At 40.4% G+C, this 22,065-nt stretch overlaps 1 protein-coding gene across 22 annotated transcripts in view; it reads right to left on the reverse strand.

The window, feature by feature from the left end:
* ANK2 (ankyrin 2) overlaps positions 1-22,065 on the reverse strand; it is a 574,434-nt gene that overhangs the window by 248,728 nt on the left and 303,641 nt on the right. For 2 of the 22 annotated variants that reach the window (XM_084755425.1, XM_084755431.1), the window contains exon 1: positions 2,006-2,680. The exons of 17 other annotated variants lie outside the window; for them this stretch is intronic. In XM_084755425.1, coding sequence (XP_084611551.1) covers positions 2,006-2,134 — 129 coding nt within the window. In that variant the 5' untranslated portion in view covers positions 2,135-2,680. Of the gene's footprint in view, positions 1-2,005; positions 2,719-22,065 lie in introns of those variants that run through there. 3 more of the 22 variants (XM_084755429.1, XM_084755419.1, XM_084755423.1) reach the window with 3 other exon arrangements.

The raw sequence follows: 22,065 nt of genomic DNA on the forward strand, positions 1-22,065 counted from the left end.
ATTTTAAAATGATTTTCTAAAGATGATATTCTAGAGTCCAGTAATAGGCATTTTCATCCCTCCATGAGCTATCATTTTCTACACCTTAAGAAATAATCATGAAGTATGCCTTTTTCCTTTGGAATCATATTTGAACGCTGGGTTGGGTGAGGATGTGTATGTGTGGGAGGGGAAGTTGTCTCTCTAGGAAAGAAATTTGATATAGCTCAGGATACACCCTATCATCTGGTAAACTGTTACTGTGCTGTGCAATCCTACGTGCATCTGCTATGGAAGTAAGTATATACAAAAACACAAGAAAAATGAGGACAAATACTATTAATTACTCTGCTTCTAGGGTAATGGTATCTAAACGTGCCCAGATGATCTTGTCCTATTATATTACTAACCAACAGTCTGGCTGACAGTGCCAGATTCAAGCCTAAGCAAGATGCCATTCAAGCAACTGGGATTCCTTACCACTACTGGCACTTGCCATTTTAACGATGTAACTTTTTCAGGCATAATGAGGTTTAGAGAAAGAATAGCAGTGGAGTCCATCTGGAAACCAAGCAAAGTTGAAAGGCTTCCAGTGAATGGAGGCAAGGCGTTTGGGCTACGAAATGTTATTGGGTCTCAACTGGATGTTGTTCAAGCACTCCTGGCCAAGAAATAATGCACTGTAACTGAGGGAACAAAAGATTTAAGAGGATATAAATACAAGAAAATACTTGAAGTGGTAATGTTTCTATTTGGAGGATTAAAAACAAAACTACAGGAGGTTTAGAGGAGGAAGCCAACCCCAACAAAAAATGGCCAGTAAGACTTGGATACTGTAAAAGAAGGTATCTGAAGACACTGGAAAAGAAGATCCTGAAACAAGGCATTTTAAAGGTCAAATAAACTGTATTACATTTTCTCCAGAAGGCATAGTAATTTCATCTGTTTTCAGGTATGAGTCTTTGATCTAACAGTAGAAAAGTAAAACAGAAACAAGTTGAACCTCTATGCAGTGAGATCTCAATTAAGTGTGGTTCCTTAGGTGTCGCTAAAAAAAAAAAAATATTTTAAGGCAAAGACAATGTATCTCAAATATGAAGGCCAATATGGCTTTTATGGAAGGAAAAGGTCCAGGGAGCAGGCATGTGAGTCCTCATGCATCTCTAATCCCAGAGCTGTTTACAAAGCACTGTTTTTACATTCTGCTAGTGTAATATACCATTTATCATCTGAATTTATTCAGTGACCTACTTTGTTAATTAAAGTGTTTACATACAATAACTTTACAAATCCAGACTACTGGCTTTAAAGAGTATTTTATTACTGTCAGCTTGTAAGATTTATATTTTTAGGCCAAGTTAATTAAGGAAAAAAATGTTTACGAGAAAGACAACTATTCTATGGTTTAGTATTAGGAGATTCGATGATTCATTGACTTGGTTAGCTAAATATTTTTATTTAATTGCCATTTTAGAAAAGAAAAGTACAGAATTAATACTAGAAAATAGAAATTCTAAAAATGCAGAAGCTCACTGTGCCAATATTTTTATCCTACTCTCGTGTAGAATAATGTCAACCCTCAGGAAGGCAAGGAGGTATATAATGCAGACTCCGGCTTATTCTTAATCAGGGATCCTTATTGAATCTACTGTCAGTGAGGAAGTGCCAGCGGTCCAGTAGTAGACACAGGCAATGAGAAGAAGTCAACCCTCCAACCATACAGCAACCCTTTCTTCTTCTATGAGAGTAAACTGGAAGACTGGAGAACCCAGCCTTGAGACAGAATACTCTGAGATAGAAGAGAGAAAATGAAGTGACGGATTTTGCTTTGCTTGAGCAAAGAGAAGGAAATCCATCCTATTCAAGCATCTCCTCCCAATGCAGCAAATTCAGGCGAGAGCTCTTCCGAGCTGCAAACTGTGCTTGGAAATGGTGCAGGGGAGTGATGGAAAAAGGGAAGATGAAGTTGCCAGGTCTAACAGCGCTACGAAAGTGGGGGAGGGGGGAGCACTGAGGCTCTCCCTACCTTTCTTTTCCGTTCCATTCGATCCCTGGGGATTTTCCGTTGTTTTTTCCTCTCTCTCTCCAGATTCTTTTCCTTTTCATCCAGGTCAGCCTCTCGAACTTTTTTGATAGAAGCAGCAGCGTGAGCCATGTTTGCAGACGAAATCGGCAGAGGATCACTTTCCACTCCCCGGCAGTACAGGTGATTTTACTGCTATGTGGAGATGTGATTTCCCCAAGCAGAGCAATGGCTGGCAGCCAGAACACTCACAAAATAATCCACTCCGCCCCCGAGCTAGGTCATAATCTTGCTCCAGCCTCTGCAGCACCCATAATTCACTCGAGTGTCCCTCCGGTCTGCAAGTCAAAACCCCCAGCAGCACACACCTGCACACTGGCATGCACAGGTGAGCGCCCACGCTCAGCAATGGTCCCAAGGGAGGGCGGAGCTCTGGACCCGGAGCTCCTCAGCAGTTGGGTGGCCCCGAGTGCAGACAAGCATCCTAATAGTTGCAAAAGCCTTCCTTAGTCCCTCATCACCAGTTGGAACGGTCTTGGGGGACTCCTCCAGACAGTCTGTCTTCAGACCGGAGCCAGGAAGAGGCCACCTCGGTGTAAGTCCTAGGGGGTGGGGAGTTCTCCGCCGCTTGCAACCACACCTCTATGCAGGGCGAGAGAAAATGGTGCAGTCTCGCTAAGGACTCGGCGGCGCCGCCGCCGCGGTTGCTACGGGCAGCACGTGACATGGATCCCTGCGTCTTAAATCTCTCAGCCCTTCCCTTCTCCAAGGTACATTTCAAGAAAAAGAATCAACGCTGCGGGGCCGAGAAGAGAGGAACAGAGCTGGAGTGACTAGCCGCTTGCAAGGCAGTGAGAGGAGAGAGGATCTGGGAAGGGCTGGGAGTTGCCCATGCTTTCCGGTGCAGTTTACAGACCCACGTGAGGCCGCCTTAGCAGCTTGTTTAGGCAAGGAATCAAACCAGGCTATATGTACGTCAGTAAGCACCGTATAAGCCGGATTTGGTGAGGTTATCCTGAGGGAGCAGAGGTAGAGGAACCCAAGAAGGAAAGCAGGCACCGCGAAAACCATCCTCCATCATTCTAAGAGGGAGAGTCATGTACCCTCTTAGAGGTGCCTTTGGAAGCAATAGAACAAAACCAAGTAAAATTAAAATTTCTGGATGTTCTCTTACATACTCAGTAGGGAAAGACACCAGGTGGAATAACGTAGTGTCTAAGATGTAGATGCTCCTGTTAATACCCAGTAGGAAGACAAAGACAGAATATCACCTGTAAACTCAAGATGGGATTCTCCAGTCACAGACACTGTCCAATTTTCAGAAGTTTGCTAAAATTTTGTCAAGGGCTGACTGAACACCCTCTGTGCCTCATTTTTAGCTGGACAGAGTCTCAACACTGTTATGGAGGTGGATGGTGAAGTCCCGTCCTGTAAACCTTCATATTTTAGGGGAACAATTCTGAGCACTATAGCAAGAAAGGGCAAAACCATATAATTTGATTCTACGTATATCCTAGAAGTAGAGAAAAATGTTGAAAGTACACTTAGGAGAATTCTATAATGAAATTCATCACTATGCCAACTTGAAATTTTAATAATAAATTGTTTATGTTTTGTTGTCTTGATTATGTGAAAAGAGTACAATAGTGGGGTTTTTTTCTTTTTTTTTAAGAGAAAATGCTAGGTTTTTAAATTTGGTCTTACATGTTTTAGCTTATATAATTTACAATTTTTTTTTGTCTTTCATTTAAACTAACTTGAAGGCAGCGGTCGATAAATGTATTCTGTGGTAGAACAGAGTTGTTAGTTCTTCTGATTCAAATGGTTCAAAGCAGAGAATAATTGCCCTGGCTTGAGGCCACATGGGATTAGTAATGTGGTAGTTCCAGGGTCAGGCAGCTCACAACAGATTACGTCAAAGGGGGGGATCCGTCCTTATGTAAGGACAGCATCACCTTTTTTTGCACCCATAGCTGAGAATTCAGATCCCGGAAAGCCACTTCATCATGCCTTCAGCCCTCCTAACCCTTCTCTGGGAAGTCTTTTACATATTCATGTAGAAACACACATGTCCATCCAGGCTTTTTGGGGAATTAGCATGGATTTGGGGGCAATTCCTCTATCTCCTTGGCAAGTGTGGCCATGGCTGCCTCCTAGTTATATCACACCCCACACATATCCTCTCTGTCATAAAATCAAAGCCATCATTTACTCAAGAGTGCTTCTGAGAAACAGCAAGAACACAGCACTGGCTGTTCCTGGTGCCATCTGGCATTCCCTTTTTCTTCTAAACCCTCATTAAAAAAAAAAAAAAGGTTTACAGCAAGCAAGCCACACCTGATTCGTGGCTGTTCATTTAGCTTAATGATCTGAGTCCTGATGGAATGTGGTTGAGCCTCCTCCTACTGTTCCTGAGCCTCCTCCTCTTCCTGTTAGTGAGGGTGACTGGGGATTCTCCTAGGAAACACCTTTCCCACCGCCTCAGTAGGATCTTCTATTATCCTGTAGTTTCCTCTTCCTTTTCAGACTTCTCAACAACAGGAAAGCAAAAATCACATAGCTTCAGCAGAAGGTGAGCAGCACCTGATGTCGAAAACATTTGCTCATTTACATTAGTTCTTCTTACACTCACTACAGACCCACTTGGAACATTAGCCCGTATCAAACTAACTATGTCGTTCTCTTATACCGGGACATTTTCACACCTCTCAACTTCAGTTCGGTAACTAAATAGGGAACAGCTTTGTTTCCAGGACTCTTTCAGCTTTTATCCTTTGCCTCATCAAGAAAGAGCATGCATGATCAGCCAGCCATTAGATCTTCTCTTGACAGGCAAATCTTTAAAACAAATCGAGACGTGACCTTGCTTACTTTTTTGTGCGGTATCATTGCATGTGGGGCCAGAGAAGCAAAGGCACTGTGCGTTTGCAGATGAGACTGGAAGGCCAATAACATACTCGAGACAGCTTTCCTCAAGACCTCATGGAATAATAGCAGGAAGGCTAAGATGCAGGGCTTCTGGACTGCCAGTGCACCTCGCGAGAAGGAAGTGTTGAGGGAGCCACCACTGTGAGATCTGCCACCTTCCAACCACAAAACCAGAACTCTCAGATAGGTCTCAAATAGGCAAACATATTTTTTAAATAAAATTGACCACAAGTCCTTCTTGCGTGTGCTCTGTTCATTTATCTTCTCCCCAACTAAGAAATGCATTGCTCCTATTTGAAGTGAATAGCAGAAGTGATCCTTTCAAGCAAGCAGATTAGGCATTTCTACACAGTCGTAACTACCTATGGCTGACTTACTCAGCAGTGAGCTGTTGAAGAAGTGACTTCTTAAAGACATCCCTCCTCGGTGACTTGTGATTGTTCACCCTTGTCTATGATTTCTAATTGTGTGAGGGAGAGAAAAAAAAAAACAACCCATCACTTTTCCTAGGACAGAGCATAGTGCACTCACCAGCTGACCTCGGCACAGACAGGGCACCAAGTTCCAGTCCCAGGAGTTCACAGCCATTTAAATGATGCACACACCACATGGAGACGGGAATCTTCCCCTCAGGCCTCCAGCAGAGATACAGCACTGGCTGCGTTTTGAGTTTGTACCAAAAGCTGATTCCTTCCGCCAAGCATCTTGACCGGTAATGACAAAAACCAGTGTCTTGCCTTCAAAAGTGAGGAATGCACACAGTCGCCCTGTCGTTTACGTTTGAGAAGCAGAATTGAGAGATTGCCCTTCGGGGAGGGCATGCTTTGTTTTAAAGACGGGAGAAAGCCAGCTATTTGCAGTCCTCACTGTGCAGCAATCCATTGATCAGAATCCAGAGAAAATCCTCTGCGACACCAGGCATCAGTAAGGGCAGCGTTCAATATCAGCTGTGCTGGCCATAGGCAACTTAATCCCTCATGTCCCTCCGCCCTCCACAGCTCCTCCCAGGAGAAGCAGCCACACAGCTGAACAGCATAGTCACTCTATACAGTCCGAGCGTGGATGGGAGTGTGAAGGTAATCAGCAAATCAGATGATGATGATGATGATGGTGATGACGATGATGATAATGATGTGACTATTTTGGCTATGATATAGGAGGTGATTATTAGCAAGTTCATGGTTTTCATCCATGAGAGTCTATGTGTTTTCTAAAGTTGATGAATAGTTACAATAAGACAAAGCAAACTGAGTGAGTGACTTCAGTGATATATCACCCTCCATTTGTTTTAACCAGAAGCCAAAGTCAAAAGCCAATCTGATAAGTGCAAAATTGCTAAGGAAGTGTCTGCTAATGATACAGTGGGTCCTACTTTAAAAGACTGTGTCCCTCTAAGATGATTTTTTAAAAAGATCACAATGTGCAAAAGTACTACTTTCTTCTATTTCTGCCTGAGGGAAGAAGCAAGGATTCTAGTCTAATTCTAGGAAGGAGTTGTGGCTGATGCAGGCCCCTCACCATCCTACCTTAGAAACATACCACAAATGCTTCCAAGCTACATGGAAATTTTCTAGCTAGCGACACTAGGCAAAAGACAAGGACGGAAGGCTTCCCCACCAAGGCCTTTCTACATAGGGTGACAAAGCCACATAATATGGGTCATAAATAGTTACTGTTCTGTCACCACAGACCTCTCCTTGCTCATACCTTGCCAATGGTCTCAGTCGAAGATTAGGGCTAAGTTTGCAGGGGGTAGAAGGAAAGAGGAATAGAGAAGAGAAAGCCAAAGGAGCTACAACTTGGAAGGAAAGGACATTGCTAGGAATAGCATCTCTTGCTGCATGTTCCCAAGCCCATCTCCAGTGCCATTTCCTCAGCCACAAAGTGTGAGCCACCATGGACAATGGCATGAGCCTCCTCATTGTGAACAGCTTCCGATGAAACCTCTCTCCACCACAGCTGAGAGCTGAGAGAGAGAGACAGAGACAGAGACAGAGACAGAGAGAGGAGAAAACATGCTATTTGACAGGAAATAAGAAATAAATTCATTTGTTCTTTCTTTCAGTTTACACAGTAAACATAGGTGTAATCCTGTACTTTTTCTTGTAGGGGGAACAGTCTTCATTTAAAATCAAGCCTTTCTCACTGCTCCCAACTCTTTGCTGTACAGTTTCCAGCTGCAGTGCTGTCTTTAATCAACCATCCCAGGGGCCCACAAGGAGGCATAGTCTTCCCTCTTGAGATGAGCACCCAGCCTTCCTGGGACGGAGCCTCTCCAATGTATCGTGAGCAGAGCTCATATGCAGATCTTGGACAGAATGCTGTTTCAGAGGTTTTAAGCATCTGGACTCAAGTTTCAGATTACTTATAAATATCTTGAAATGTTCTCAGGACTTCTCTCTTCCCAATAATGACATCTGATTCTATGACTCATGGACAAATAAATATCCGTATGTAAATATAAAAAGATATGCTGATTTTGAATAAGAATGTGTCTGTGATTATTAAAGAACTGAATCTCTGACATGGGCTTTAACTCCTCGTAGGGATTTGTTGTTACACCTGCTTTTGGTTTATAAGAGATTTTTCTAAAAGCTCTGGAGTTTATTTCTTTGTCCTTTTCTTTGACGAAACTTAAAAAAAAAATCACTGGGTCTTACAAGTTGGCTCAGCAGGTAAAAGCTCTCACCACACAAGCGTGGTGACCTGAGTTCAATCCCAGAGATCCACAGTGGAAGGAGAACTGACTTGTGACAGTGATCAGGCACTCCTGCGATCCCAGTACTGGAAGGGAAGATCCCGGGGGCTCAGTAACCCAGCCTGCCTAGTTGACTGGGCAAGCCCGAGGCCAGTGAGAGATCGTGTCTCAAAACACAAGTTTTTGAGGAATGACACTCTAGGTAGATCTCTGACTCATACATTTGTGCTTGGCCCCATACACACACATCATGGAAAAGATATGCTAATAACTTCACCATCTCAAGGCAAGCTATTTGTAAGGGGAAAAATAATGTGATCAATGCTTTTATAAGTCAATTCTAAGTATTATTTGGATAAATAGCTTGCTAGAACACTCGAAGAGAAAAGATTACATGGGGGAAAGCTATTTTAATTATTATTATTATTTATGTCATTCTAAATTTAAATCATGTGTGTCTTATATTTTTGTGAGATATAAAATAATAATATTTAAAACCCACTAAGAATAGATTAAAATAACTGAATTACTGTGCTGTTTCATGGAACATGAGTTATAACCCTCTAACACAATACTCTGCCAGTAAAAAAAAAATTAATAGAAACATTTCAATCATTTTCAAACTTAACAAAAGGAATAGAAAAGATGTAGTTTTAGAGTGTGTCCGATTCTTCTAAGTTTAACAGCAACTGAGTGGTGGATGTCTCTAGTCTCTGGTGTTTTAACATAAATCTCATATCAAAAATATGGACACAAATATTTTCAGCAATTCTAGGAAAACAATTCTGCACCTAGTAGATTCTTAGTATATTAGAAACTTCAATAAATGTAAAAGAGTCATAAAACATGCTTTGATCACACAAGCACTGGAAAACCATCCTCTTGAGGGGATTGCTCTAATGCTATGCTGTCACCTGGTCACCCTTTCCCTGGTATAAGTTACTGTCATCTTCGTGAGGATTTAGTAACAAAGATATAACTCTCTCAGTTCGTACTGCGGCTGAGCCTTTTACAGCCTCCCCTCCCCCCTCCTGCATGCAGGAAGTGCTTCCGGCTCCATTTTCATTTCTTTACCACCAGATGAAAAATAATCTTTCTATATACATTTTTTTGGTTTTGAGCCTAGCCTTTAACGGCTGAGCCATCTTTCCAGCCCAATATTGTTTTTCTTGCAGCCATGTCTAATTAACTTACAAATAAAATATGCTGTTAGCAATTTTTCATTTCTATTTTTAGATATGACAAGCACTTTTATTTTATATATTTTATGTGAACCCATATCCTATAGATACCAAAGCAAGCCTTGCTTGGAAATTACATTTTCTAAGAAAAGCATCTTTGAGTCTTTCTGATCAATAATCAAAACACAAGCACTGACAGGCGTGATGTGTGTTTCCAGCTACTCGGAGACAAGCTGCTGGGAAAAAAAATACTATTACTAAATAAGTTAGAAATATAGACAAATATAAGTAATGTCTTTAATCTATTTTACTTTATGTGTGTGTGTGGTGCCTGTGCATTTACAGAGGGCAGAAGAGGGCAGAAGATTTCCCTGAGAGCTGGAATTACAGGTGTTTGTCAACCACCTCATGTGGGGCCTGGGATTTGAACTTGGTCCTCTGGAAGAGCAGCTAGTTGTCTCTTGATCTCTGGGCTATCTTTCCAGTCCCCTAAAATAGAAACAACTTCTTGAGAGCAATACATAGCTAACATGATAACTAGGGATTTCTAAGTAAGACTGAAAGAAAATGAAGCCACTAAGAAATGAGCAAGCATAGACAGTATGTCTCCTGAATACATTTCCCCAGCAAATCTGCACATTCTGAGAAAAAGGGTAGAAGCTGACTGTAAACAATGTCCAGTGGCAAGGCCCCTCCACAGCCATCTGAGACTATGGAGAGAAATACTCAGGACAAGGATGGAATTAAAGCCATCCATCTCTCTAGCAGATGATGTTGACGAGGCCTACCTGAAGTCACTGCACGACTACTCCTTTTATTGTCATCCATTGCTTGAAATTATCAGTTTAAACAACATCTCAAGTACAGTGATGCATATTCCAGGACTCCTTGGTGTACATTGGAAACAACAGAGCAGGCCAGGGCAGTGCCTGTGAACACTGTGAAGATGTCCAGTGTTTAAATATGGACATAAGGTCTAAGGACCGTCACATAAGGGAAATAGTTCTGACTTCCAAAGTAGTGTCACTCACGGAGTAAGTTAAGCCATCTCAACTCTTGGAGACTGCAGGCTGATTTCGTGGGCCTTTCCCTTCACTGTTGTTAATAAGCCACACTCCTTTCCATAAGATGAGAGGACGATGTCATTAAAGGAGTAGCAGCATGAGGAAGTGAATGGCGGGAGCGATTATGTACTACTGAGGAAAACGTTTCTCTTAATAAAAGCTTTAATAACAATACAATAAACCTTCTATTGACAGCTGCATATAAGCCTCATGCTCACTGCTCTGGGAGAAGAAGATGTCATGTAACCCAAAGCCACTTGGGTTAATCTCAAGAATAATGTGAGTGACCAGCTATGGGAGTCGGGCTTTGCAGTGCAGGGCAGGAAGATGTGACAGCCTTGCTGAATAATACTATGGATGGGCAGGGTGGTGAACTGTGTGGCATGGGGGTGAACAGGAACTGGCTCTTGTGGCTCAGCTGTGGAAGGTGCTTAAATAGGCTGCTGAGTTCACTGGAGTAGAATGGGTTAGGTCATGTAGGGGGCCTCCCAATTCACCACACTCCAAAGAAACTCGTAAGCTTGAACCTTAACTTTTGTCCCCACGCTATGACAGTCCATCACCGAACTTGCCAGGTCAGTGGGTCTCATGTATCACAGGCTGGTCTAGAACTCACTATGTAGACAAAGATGATCTTAAATTTTTAATCCTCCTGCCTCTGGCCCCTGAGTGCTGACACTACAAGTGTGCACAGCCATGCCCAATTTTACATTGCTGGCAATTGAACCTGGGACTTCCTGTGTGCTAGACAAACACTCTCCCAACTGAGTGACATCCTTAGGCCTGAAGTAAAATATTTATATGTATTTTTTTTTACAATTTTCCCTTTTCCTTGTCCTTTTTATTAATTAATCATAGCAGTTTTGATTCCATTATAAAATTAGAGCTCCCTACAATGAGGCAACTTGAGTTTGAGGTTTGCATATCAACTTGAGTCCTATGTTGGGTGTATTTACTATGCTTTGTGACTTTCAATTTCTTTTTACCATCAATGGGGATAAATAATAAGAATAACGTCTAGTTAGCAAAACTGAGTAAATGGGATATTGTGTGTATGTGGTAAATACTCTGCAAGTAGAAGCTACAACAATTATTGAAGGAAAACATTGTGTGTGTGTGTGTGTGTGTGTGTGTGTGTGTGTGTGTGTGTGTGTGTGTAGGGGGGAGCCAAAAGCCCACTATGAATGGACCAGAAACACAATAGAACCATAGCCCAAGATAGTATGTATAGAAACTGCTGATCAACAGTCTCCACAATTGAGTGGAGAGTGGGATATGACTTTCTCACGTACTCTGGTGCCTCACATTTGACCATGTCCCCTGGAGGGGGAGACCTGGTGGCACTCAGAGGAAGGACAGCAGGTTACCAAGAAGAGACCTGATACCCTATGAGCATATACAGGGAGAGGAGGTCCCCCTCAGTCACAGTCATAGGGGAGGGGAGTAAGGGGAAAATGGGAGGGAGGGAGGAATGGGAGGATACAAGAGATGGGATAACCATTGAGATGTAACAAGAATAAATTAATAAAAAAATAATAAAAAATAAAAAAGAAACTGCTGATCACTAGTTATCATTATTCCATTAGTAAACTGCTTATATTATTGTATAATGAGGAAACCCCACATAACCTTGTCCTCCTAGCACTGTGAGGTGAGTCTTACAGTTGGGGGGAAGACAGATGAGGAGGCAGCTGATCAGCCTGATGGAGCATAGCTCCTAAGACACACAGGACTCTAGTGGCATCAGAACCAGAGATTCAGAGCCAGCCTCAATCACAATAAAGGGCCACATCACAAAGCTTTGTTTGGAGTGCAAAAACAAAACAAAGAACAATTGCCATTTGACAACCAACTAGGCGCAATTCCAAGTGGAAGGTTCTGGAACAAGTGCTTTTGCAAACAGTGACAAAGAATCGGGCAATGGAACTCCCATTCCCATTTTCATTCCCATGGCTGATTCCCTAACTCCAGTTTTAGTAAAGCTGGAAACTGGCCCCTTCATACACACACCTATGAAACAGTGTGAAGAGTGTTTGTTAAAATGTTTCCCCCTCATAATGGTAGATATAAAATGCCACCTTTATCTAAATCACAACATAAGCACAAAATGGTTTGAACCACAGATATAGCTGAAATCGAAATCCATCATTAGAAACCACTGTATTATATTTTTACTTGTCTGCACTGTCAGCGTTAGGACTGTGACGGGAGAGAAAGCATTCACTGCTTAATCCAAAAAGAGCTGACAAGAAATATGGAAGGATGCGCTTAGATAAATCAGAGCAGAGGGTTCCTGCTACCCTCCACTCCTTTTGGAACTTTCTGGAAAGGAAGGTTTGCAGCATCTTTCCACTTAAGGATACTGGGTCTTAGTAACAGATTGTAAAACTTCAAAGAAAGGTTTTGCTTTTTTTTTTTTAATAAAAAAAAAATCTGAAAACTGATGAGTACACTCCATAGCTTGACTATCTTGTGTGTTCTTAGAAATTACTGGAATTTGATAGCCCTCTACTGGATGGAAGATATTAAGATGCAATTACTCTAAAATGTTACTGAAGAAATTGTGTTCTAAGGCTTAAAGAAATCCCTTTATTCTTTATATATATATATATATATATATATATATATATATATATATATATATATTGGTTTAGTGGGTATTTTGTCCTCAGTTCTATACTAGATAGACAATGTCATCTCCATCAAGTCATACAATATGGCATTAAGCATAAGAATCTAACACAAATTATAAGACTAAATACTACACCAAGTAAAATGGAACCTGAAACATGGTGAGGCAGAGCCGTGTAGCTACAGGATATCAGCGGGTGTCATATCTCCATTTACGAGTTCTTAAATTTGACCATATTTTAGCTTGTATCAAAACATTTACAACTAATTTTTTAAAGAGCTTTGTTTATGCAACCTCAAACTGTATATAACATCAGGCTTTTTATATATAACAATACAATATGTTCAGACTTCTTTAGAGTGAAAATGCCCAAACCTCATGAGAGAGTTACCCTAAAATATTCAGCCCTTAATTTTCACACACAGATACAATTTCTGAAGATGTAAAGTCTTAATCTCACAGGTAAGTCTTGGTGCTTATGTTAGACCCAGTGGGAAAAGTAGTTTTCCTCACAGAGTCTCCTATGATAGGGATAAATTTGGGGAAAAGTTTACTTGGTATAATTGTCTCAAAACCTCTATTTTTAAATATTTCAACTCTCACTTTAGACCTCTTTCCTCTTCTCTATGCTCAGCCTTCGTTACTGGAGCATCCCAACCAATCAGTACGGCTCAGCTCCTTCAACTATCCAATTCTCACACCAGAGCCTACTTGATACTCAGGAACTCTGCTGACTGACTAAGGAACTGTTTTCCCAGTTTCCAAAACGCAGGACCAGCCCAGCATCGAATCTGTTCAGAAAACTGGGATATGCTTTGTGATCAAGACTTAAGTGAGTCCAGGACAGCTAGGGCTACACAGAGAAAACCTGTCTTGAAAAAAAAAAAACAAAAAACAAAAACAAAAAACAACAAAACAAAAAAGACTTCATTCCCAGGCTGGGTTAGTGACACCCCTAGCTCTCTCCCGGTGGATAAGATTTGTCTGCGATCAGCTGACAGACATTCTTCTGAATCCAAAGCTACCTCTCCTCTTGGCTTCTTAAGTTTTGCCCTGTGCATTGGAGCTTCGCCACCTAACTCCCCAGCCACTGAGTTCATCAGTTCTGGCTAACTCCATTGTTGCCTTTCATTGGAAATAGATGCTGCCAGAAGGGGTCGTCAAGGTGCTGAACCTATGGGCAAAACTATGCTCCTTACCCTCATTCATTATGCATCTTAAATCATGGCTTGCTTGCTCTTTGGTTCATACTCAAACTTGAATTTTTACCATTTTCCTCTCTTTGTCAAAGGAATGTGAGATCTCTTTATGGCAATGTAGTTTTCAGGGTTTTTTTTTTTTAATTAAAAACAGAACAACTGTTTTTATTTGCTCCTCATTTCTCAGCCCAAGAATCTCACATGTCCATCAAAATCACACACACACACACACACACACACACACACACACACACACACAGTCATACATTCACACACACACCTTAAAAACGACTATATATAGCATTTATCATACAGAACATGGACATTAACTAAGCATTATGCTTTCTATAGTTTGTGTCTTAAATGTCCCCAGCAGCCCATCTGTTGGACACTGGATCCCCAGCTTGTGCTATGTGGAGATGCTAGAAAATTCAAAGGTGAGCCAAGAGAGAGGAGGAAACCCTTGAGGGAGCTATTGAGGACAACACTTCGCTCCTCTGTCTCTTGCACTTCCCAGGCACAAAGTGAGCAGCTTGTTTCTGTCACAGGAGGTCATGATGGGTCACCTCACCCAATGGCTCATAGACGTGAACCTCCCATGTCTTGAGTCCAGACAAACCCTCGCTCTTCATGCCTCGGGACTGACAGAGCCTGACTAACTACTGAAAGCAGGGCCAGGCTGATGGATGGTAACCTGGAAGTTTATTATCTGACCTGCTCCCAGGAAATCTAGCAAATACCTAATGCCAAGTTTCCGGACATTATTGATACTTTAAAACATACTGCCTATGTGAGTCTCAGCATCTGCTTCAATCCCCCACTGCGTGGAATCTTTCAGTGGACCTCTATGGTAGGCTCAGTCCTGTTCCTTCTCCACAGCTGCTTCTAATGGTTTCTCTTCAGAACATATAAATCTTTTACCTTTTAAAATCACTTTATAAAATTATAGCATTTAAAGATACATCAAAGACACGCACTCAGATTAAAGCACTAAAATCTGGACAGTAATTACGTTTTACAGGGGAAATGGTTGTAACCGGAAGAGAGAATATGAACAGCCTGTGGCATGGTAATCAAAGCCCTGCTCTCCACCTCGTAATAACTCATTGTCCTATAATAACCTTTATTATGTACAGTATAGTTAATGGGTGGTCCTTGTGAATTAATTTTATAAATATATGTTTTATTTTACAAATAAAATGTTTTATTAATAAAAAAAACATGCCACCTAAAAGCATGAGGGACATGGAAAAATAGAACAAAGGCTATAATGAACAGTTTTTTTTTAGTTTGTCAGAACCCAGATGTCAGTCTTTTATTGTAATATAAATGTAGCTTTAAACATCCAGTTCCTGTGGTATACCTTAGTATACCTTAGTATACCTGAGATGTGTACCCATGCTTCACAATGAAAAGGGACTAACCAGAATGTCCAATATGGACCTCACTGTCAAACCCTAGGCAAGCTGACTTTAAAACACCGACTATAAAAGCCTCTGTTTCAAATGTTGATGCATCATCAGTGGTGCAAACGACGTTCAATAATGCATTTGCAGAGTTCTGCCTCCCTCAAAGGTTTTAAAGCAATATTTTAGCTCAATTTTGCTTAGTGCTAAGCAGGTTGCTAAATTATTTTAATTATTTAAAATAAATTCATAGTGACATACACTGGTGGATTTTTTTACTACTTTGAAAAATTGCCATTAAAATATCAATAACACTGATTACTCATTTCCAAATACATTTTCCACTTAAATCTGTAGTCTCACATAGTACTATTTTTTTTTAAAGGCTGTTGTTTTTATATCAAGAAGTCTATCACTCTCCAGTTCCTGGCCAGCAAAGACTCTGTTTCCTGGTATCTTATACCAGGTCTTTTCTTCAATGACTGTTATTTTAAAATAAAACAAATGAAAAAGACAGGACGTTCCCAGGTATCTTGAATTAAGCCAATACAATATTTGCATTCCACATGACTGCTGTGTTGCAGCAAATGCTCTACTTTGGGATTGAACCACTTCAGGAGTAGACAAAACAAGAGTGTTATCTATGGGAACGTGATGAAATGGGTAACATAATAAAAATATATTTATCATAGGGGCTTGGGATGTAGTTCCTTGGTAGACTGCATGCACGCCATGCTCGGTGCTCACAGTGACAGCATCAATAATAAATATATGTTCTGCATAGTGAGCATGAACTTGTCTCAAAAACAAAGGCCAGCATGGGGGAACCCCATTTATGATCGCAGCACAGGTGAATCTGAAGCTCCAGTCTAGCCTGGGCTACAAAGAAAGAACCCTGTTTTCAAAACACAAATAAATAAATGAGTAAATAAATAAGTGAAGTGGATAGATAGATAGATAGATAGATAGATAGATAGATAGATAGATAAGATAAGATATTGATTTTTTTTTCTAAGTAGGTAAAAGTAAATATATAAATACAATAAGAGCAAAGGCAATTGTGTAGAATGCTACAAAATTCAGCAGCACCCTTCGGCAACTTTTACTTCTTATTCTTTTCTACCCTGAGCCATCTCCCTTCCCTACATAATGTTTTCATTTCGGCTCAAGGGAAGAGATAACTACACAGACAGACCAGTAACAAAACAAAACCTTACAGGAGCAGAAAGAAACAGAAAAGACCATGAAACTCATGGATGAGGCAAACAGAGAAAAAGGAAGGAATGTCCCAGAAATCCAGCAACCCTGCTTACGTGCATCAGGACTCCTAGAAATGCCTGGATGAGGGACCAGCTACCACATCTACTGGAGGGTTGTCAGTCCATGTTGTATGTGACCTCAAAACCAGTTCACAGTTGGACACTCTGCCTCTTGTGAAACTCCTTCACTTAGCCCTGCTACTCAAAATTCCCATGGTCTTTATCTTTTTAGATAAATTCTTCTTTTTCATCTGAACTCAAATGTACAGCACTGTCCTGATGAGGCTGGAGAGACAGGAAAAAAATGGAAGGGACAAGGGAAGAAAGAAAAGCTCCTCACTGTGGCTCAAGTCAAAAACCTCAACAGAATTTTTTTTTGACTTTTCGAGACAGGGTTTCTCTGTTTTAGCCTTGGCTGTCCTGAAACTCACTCTGTAGACCCGGCTGGCCTCAAACTCACAGAGATCCGCCTGCCTCTGCCTCCCCGAGTGCTAGGATGTAAGGCATATACCACCACTGCTCAGCTTCAACAGAATTATTAAAACTGAAATTGCTTAAGAAACTTGGCTTATCCTAGAGATGTGTCAAGCATGGATGCTCTTTGGGCTAGAATATTTGTAGCTTTGAGCTTAATACTTTCAGCTTTCCTCTCATCCCCAATTCTAAAGAATAAACCTCATAAAAAATACTTTATAATGTCATCTACAGGAGGAACCTCTTTAAGAGGCATAAGTAAACAAATTTTAGCTTCTACTTAATTTTAAACCAACTTCTCTATGTTAAAACCATGTAAGTTTACATCTTGTGAGCAATGTAGCGTTAGAAACACACAGAGCCATCCACACAAAGCCAAGACTTAAGGGTATACAGCCTTTTTCTTATGTATCTGTCTAAACTTGCTAACTTTGCCTCACTCTGACTCATACTAAAATTTTCTTCCCCAGGGCTGGAGAGATGGCTTAGCGGTTAAGAGCACTGCCTGCTCGTCCAAAGGTCCTGAGTTCAATTCCCAGCAACCACTGGTGGCTCACAACCATCTACAATGAGATCTGGTGCCCTTTTCTGGTACCACTGTGCACTGTACACTACACTGTGCAGTTAATAAATCTTTTTTAAAAATTCTCTTCTCAAGCCTATTGAAGGCTCTGGCTTTGCCAGAGTGGAGAACCCCCATGAAGGGACTGACAAGGCTGCTGGTAGCTAGGACAGCTTCCGCCCACTGCTGACAGAGACTCTCTTCTTGCTCTATACATTCTCTCTGTTCTCACCAGCTAAAGCATCTATTTCTACAACTTTAAACCTCATATCTGTGCCAAGTATGTAGAGTTCTGACTCTCACTTCTCTCTTCAACTACCTAGACATCCCCATTTAGATAAGCTAGGCTACCTGTGGATCTTTCTCCAAACTGTGTTTCTCCTCCAGACCTCACATGTCAGTAATGAGAAGCCAGGCAAGAGCCAGAGAGTTGGCCACATTTCACCTTTTCCTAAATCTTGTAAGTTTTGCTACTTGCCTCCATTTATACTGTCCCGTCATCCACTCCACCACCACCCGTTGCTGCCTCTTTGTCTAAAACAGTAGCTTCCTATCAGCTCCCCAATGTGTACACCAACATTCCTCTATCATCCTTACAGCAAAAAAATAGATAGAAAGATAATAGATAGATGATAGATAGATAGATGATAGATAGATAGATAGATGATAGATAGATAGATAAAGAAGCTAAACTATAGCTGTGATTCTGCTCAGAAAAAGCCTAAACAATTCCCATGAGTCTCCACAATGCTGAGAAACAATTTTAAATCCTTCACTATCTGTTCTCTTTGCCATCATCTCCTGGCCGCGCACCAGCCACTTGGATGTCCCCTTCCTTCAGGACTGGTATGTGTGTGTCCCTCTGCCTGCAAGGCCATCCTCTGAGATGGGTGGATGCGTGAACACATGGCTTGCTGGCCAAGAAGACTAGAAGTAATGTCAATGGCTAAAATTGCTGACCTTGTCTGTATCTCTGGAAGTCCAGTCAATACCACTGATGTCTAGAATTGACAACTTCCCTTGACAAAAACATAGAATCGTACATCTATGAAATAATTATATAGAATTGCTTCACTTCCCTAAGTTCCAAAGGTGGTGTCAAAAATAAATGGCTGGAGGGGAGTCTTGATTTGTTTCTGATGATAGGGGAAACTGCTAGTTTCTTGCCACCATGAATGATGGCATTTTAGGGATTTTTTTCTATAGACAGTATTTGCTAAGTTGAAAAAGTTCCCATCTATCCCTAGTGTTCTGTAATTGTATTTTAATCAATAATGGGGAGTATGTATTGGGAGCTGAGGGTATAGTAAGTGGTAGAGCACTTGTAACCACCCCCCTTAGTGCCTGAGGCCCTGAGTTCAATTCCCAGAACTGCTAATGTAAAAGAAAAAACACATTTTTGTCATTTAGAGTTTTTTTTTAACCTATTCATAAAATCATAAATCCTGACTTTCAAATGTTGAACCTGAATAAATCCATTTTGATAGTGGTGCAAAAAAACTTTTGTATTCATTTGTTGTATTGAATATTGAAAACATTATTGTATTCCATTTGTTAATTTTGGTGAACTTTTAAATAAGAACTGCTGTCTTTACTTTTCCTTCCCCCTCAAGTCTCTGGTTTAATTGGGGGAAACACAAGCTTCATAGAATGAGTTAAAAGGTGTTTACTTTTAATTTTTATTTTAGATCTTTTTATTACGAGATGTGGGCAATTGTTACAGTTTAAGTGTTTGACACATCTGGGCCTCATGCTTTCTTATGGGAGATTAGTTACTGGTTCAATTTCTTGTGTAAGCACAAGCTTAGTGATTAACTGTTTCTCTTCTCATGAATGTTGTTAGGTTGTGGTTACAAAGAATTGATGCATTTCCTCTATGCTGTCTGTAACATTTATTTATGGTCCTTCTAAAGCCCATGAGATCAATGATAAAAGTTCCTCTCTTGTTTCTTGACATTAGCAATTTGCATTTTCTGTTCTTGGTATTCTAGCTAGAATCATATATTTTTTATCAATCTTTTCAAAGAACAAGCTTTTTTTTATCTCATTGACTACTCTATTATGTTTTATTTTTCTCAATTACATTAATATATTTTCTAACTTGGTTATTTCTCCCCCCCCCCTCTCTCTCTCTTAAATTTTACACTGATCTCTTTGCTCTAGTTTTCTAAGATGGAAAGTGTTTTGGTGCTGGATTTTGGATCTTCTTTTCTAAAAATATAATCATTGATGTAGAATTTCCTTCTAGGCATACTATGAACATTTATTGACTAACAGGATGGCTTTCAACATCGTTTCACTCAGACCACACCTGTTTATATTTCTATGCGTAAGCAAAAGGCAAGCATCAGTAGGTAGTTTTTTCCTTTAAACAATCACCCTGATTTCAAAGTTAGCTTCATAGAAAGTCAGATAATCCATGGTGCCCAAATACCTGCAAACTTCTTCCCTGAATGTGTATCTACATCTCCTCTTCATTATATATAAAGATTAATATCAGTCAGAGCTGGACATGGTGCAGGTACCTATGATCCTAGCACTTGGGAGTCAGAGGCAGGAGGGTCTCAGGCTCAAAGCCAACACATACAACATTTGAGGACCTGTTTTAAAACAAGTAAATAAACAAAAATATTCCCTCCAACAAAGTTAATTTCCCTCTGCAATACACAGGATGCTTTCATCTGCATACTGCTTCTGGAAATAAGCTTATGTGAAAATTAGATGGCTGTGTAAACTTGAGCTGCCACTATTCAGGCCCATATTCATTTCCTTTTTGTTTGGGAAAATAGTAGTCTTCATTATAGTAGTGAACTGTATAAACCATGCACAATTTACATGGCAAAATTTATTGGTTTTATATACTAACCCAAAGTGGCCACACGTACATATGCTAGGACTCATCCAAGCCAAAACCAACCAACCAAACAAACACACAAACAAACAAAAACCTGGAATTCAATTACCTAGTATCCTAAGAAAGACCACAACCAATCTCCATGAGTTCTAAAACTTAGCTCCAGCAGAGAGCACTGTTAGAAATAAACATAGAGGATATTTGTAATAAAAAACACACGACCTGGCAAAATTAACACACAAAACACAATATAGAATATACTATCCCAATAGAGAAATTGAAAGGTTTATTTCTGAGAAAAATCTAATGAGGTGGAAAAAAACCCACAAAAACAAAAACCTGAATGAGAATCTTAGCTGGAATGTGGAATACAAAGAATAATGTTTTCTTGGAAAAAGCCAAATAACCATTCATCAAAATCGTCAGCAAAGAACCACGAGGAGGCTGAGTTCCAGTCAGCTCACATATGACTCTGCCATAGGTGCTGGGGCCACAGTTGCTCCTGCTGTTGGAGAAGTGGCAAATGGGAGCAAAGGAAAGAGTCCTCAGACACTGTACAGAGCTGGTGAGATGGCCCTACAGACTTAGTCACAGACATATCTGAAGAGCTGCCTAAAACACCCGGGTGGTGAATGGAAGCTTTCCCAAAGCAGGCTTTTCTCCAGACAGTAAGCACGCCACTGTTAAATTTATTTATTTTTAATATCTATGGCAAATGAGGTCGGAGAAAATTTGGACTTCTGCATGTTTTAAATACACTTAAGTCCACAAAAACATGTTGACTGTTGATGATCAACAAGATAGTGTTCTAGAGCCTTGGACTTCAGGAAATGATGGGATCATAAAAAAGTTAGCACCCTTCTCTGAGTAACAAGGTTTTGATGTTAAAGGACAGTATTAGTGAATTACAGTGGGTTGGAGTTTCTTGCTGGTTCTCTGGCTTCATTATTCATATGTGATCTCCTCTTCATGTTTCTACTTCTCTGCCATTCATGGAGGGCATGCAGATTTCATCAGGAGTCAGCAAATCCTGTACCATGCTTTTAGCCTTCCATGACAGTGAGCTAATTGACTCTCTTTTCTTTATGAATTATCTACCTCTACTACAGTCTTCATCTTCATTGCCTGAATCACAGTAGTGTAAGCCAGCATGTACAAAGCCTATAGGATAAGTAGAACTACACATAGACAGTAAGTATAACAAACATATTTATATCAGACATTGGAACAAAGAGTAAAGATTATATAGTTCTTGGCACAGAAGAGAAGACTCGGGAAGAGATGGGCTAGTCCCCATCAACTGATGTGTTCTCCTTCCTTTACTGAGGACACTAGCCTGACAGAAGGACCTGTGAATAGAAATGCTGCAACATAACAGCTCAAGATATGGGTGCTTCCTGTCTTTCTGTCTGATGCTAATCACAGGCCATTTGCTCATCACCCAGCTTTATTATTAGAATAGCTTTACATTTACATTACATAAAAATGTAAAACAACATTGTATGTACTCTCTCCAATTTTATGTACCATTCTCCATTTTTATGCAATTCCATTTGCATAATTTAGGAGTTCCTAGACTATTCAGTCAAAGCTATAAGAAAAAAGGCACAAATCAGAAAAGTTAGCAAAATGAATGTTTTGAAGTCTCAATAATCAGAAAGACAGAAAGAAGTCAATCTCTTTCATAGAAAGTTATTGATACTGATGGTGTAAAATCCAATGTGAAACTCCACAGCTTCAGAATGGCTGTTCTAAATGTATAGAAATCACTGAAATGTATAGATGTTGAGTCTGGCTAAGGTCACT

This window comes from Acomys minous (genome assembly GCF_964271855.1).
Source record: "Acomys minous genome assembly, chromosome: 14".
In the NCBI taxonomy this organism is placed as follows: Eukaryota; Metazoa; Chordata; class Mammalia; order Rodentia; family Muridae; genus Acomys; species Acomys minous.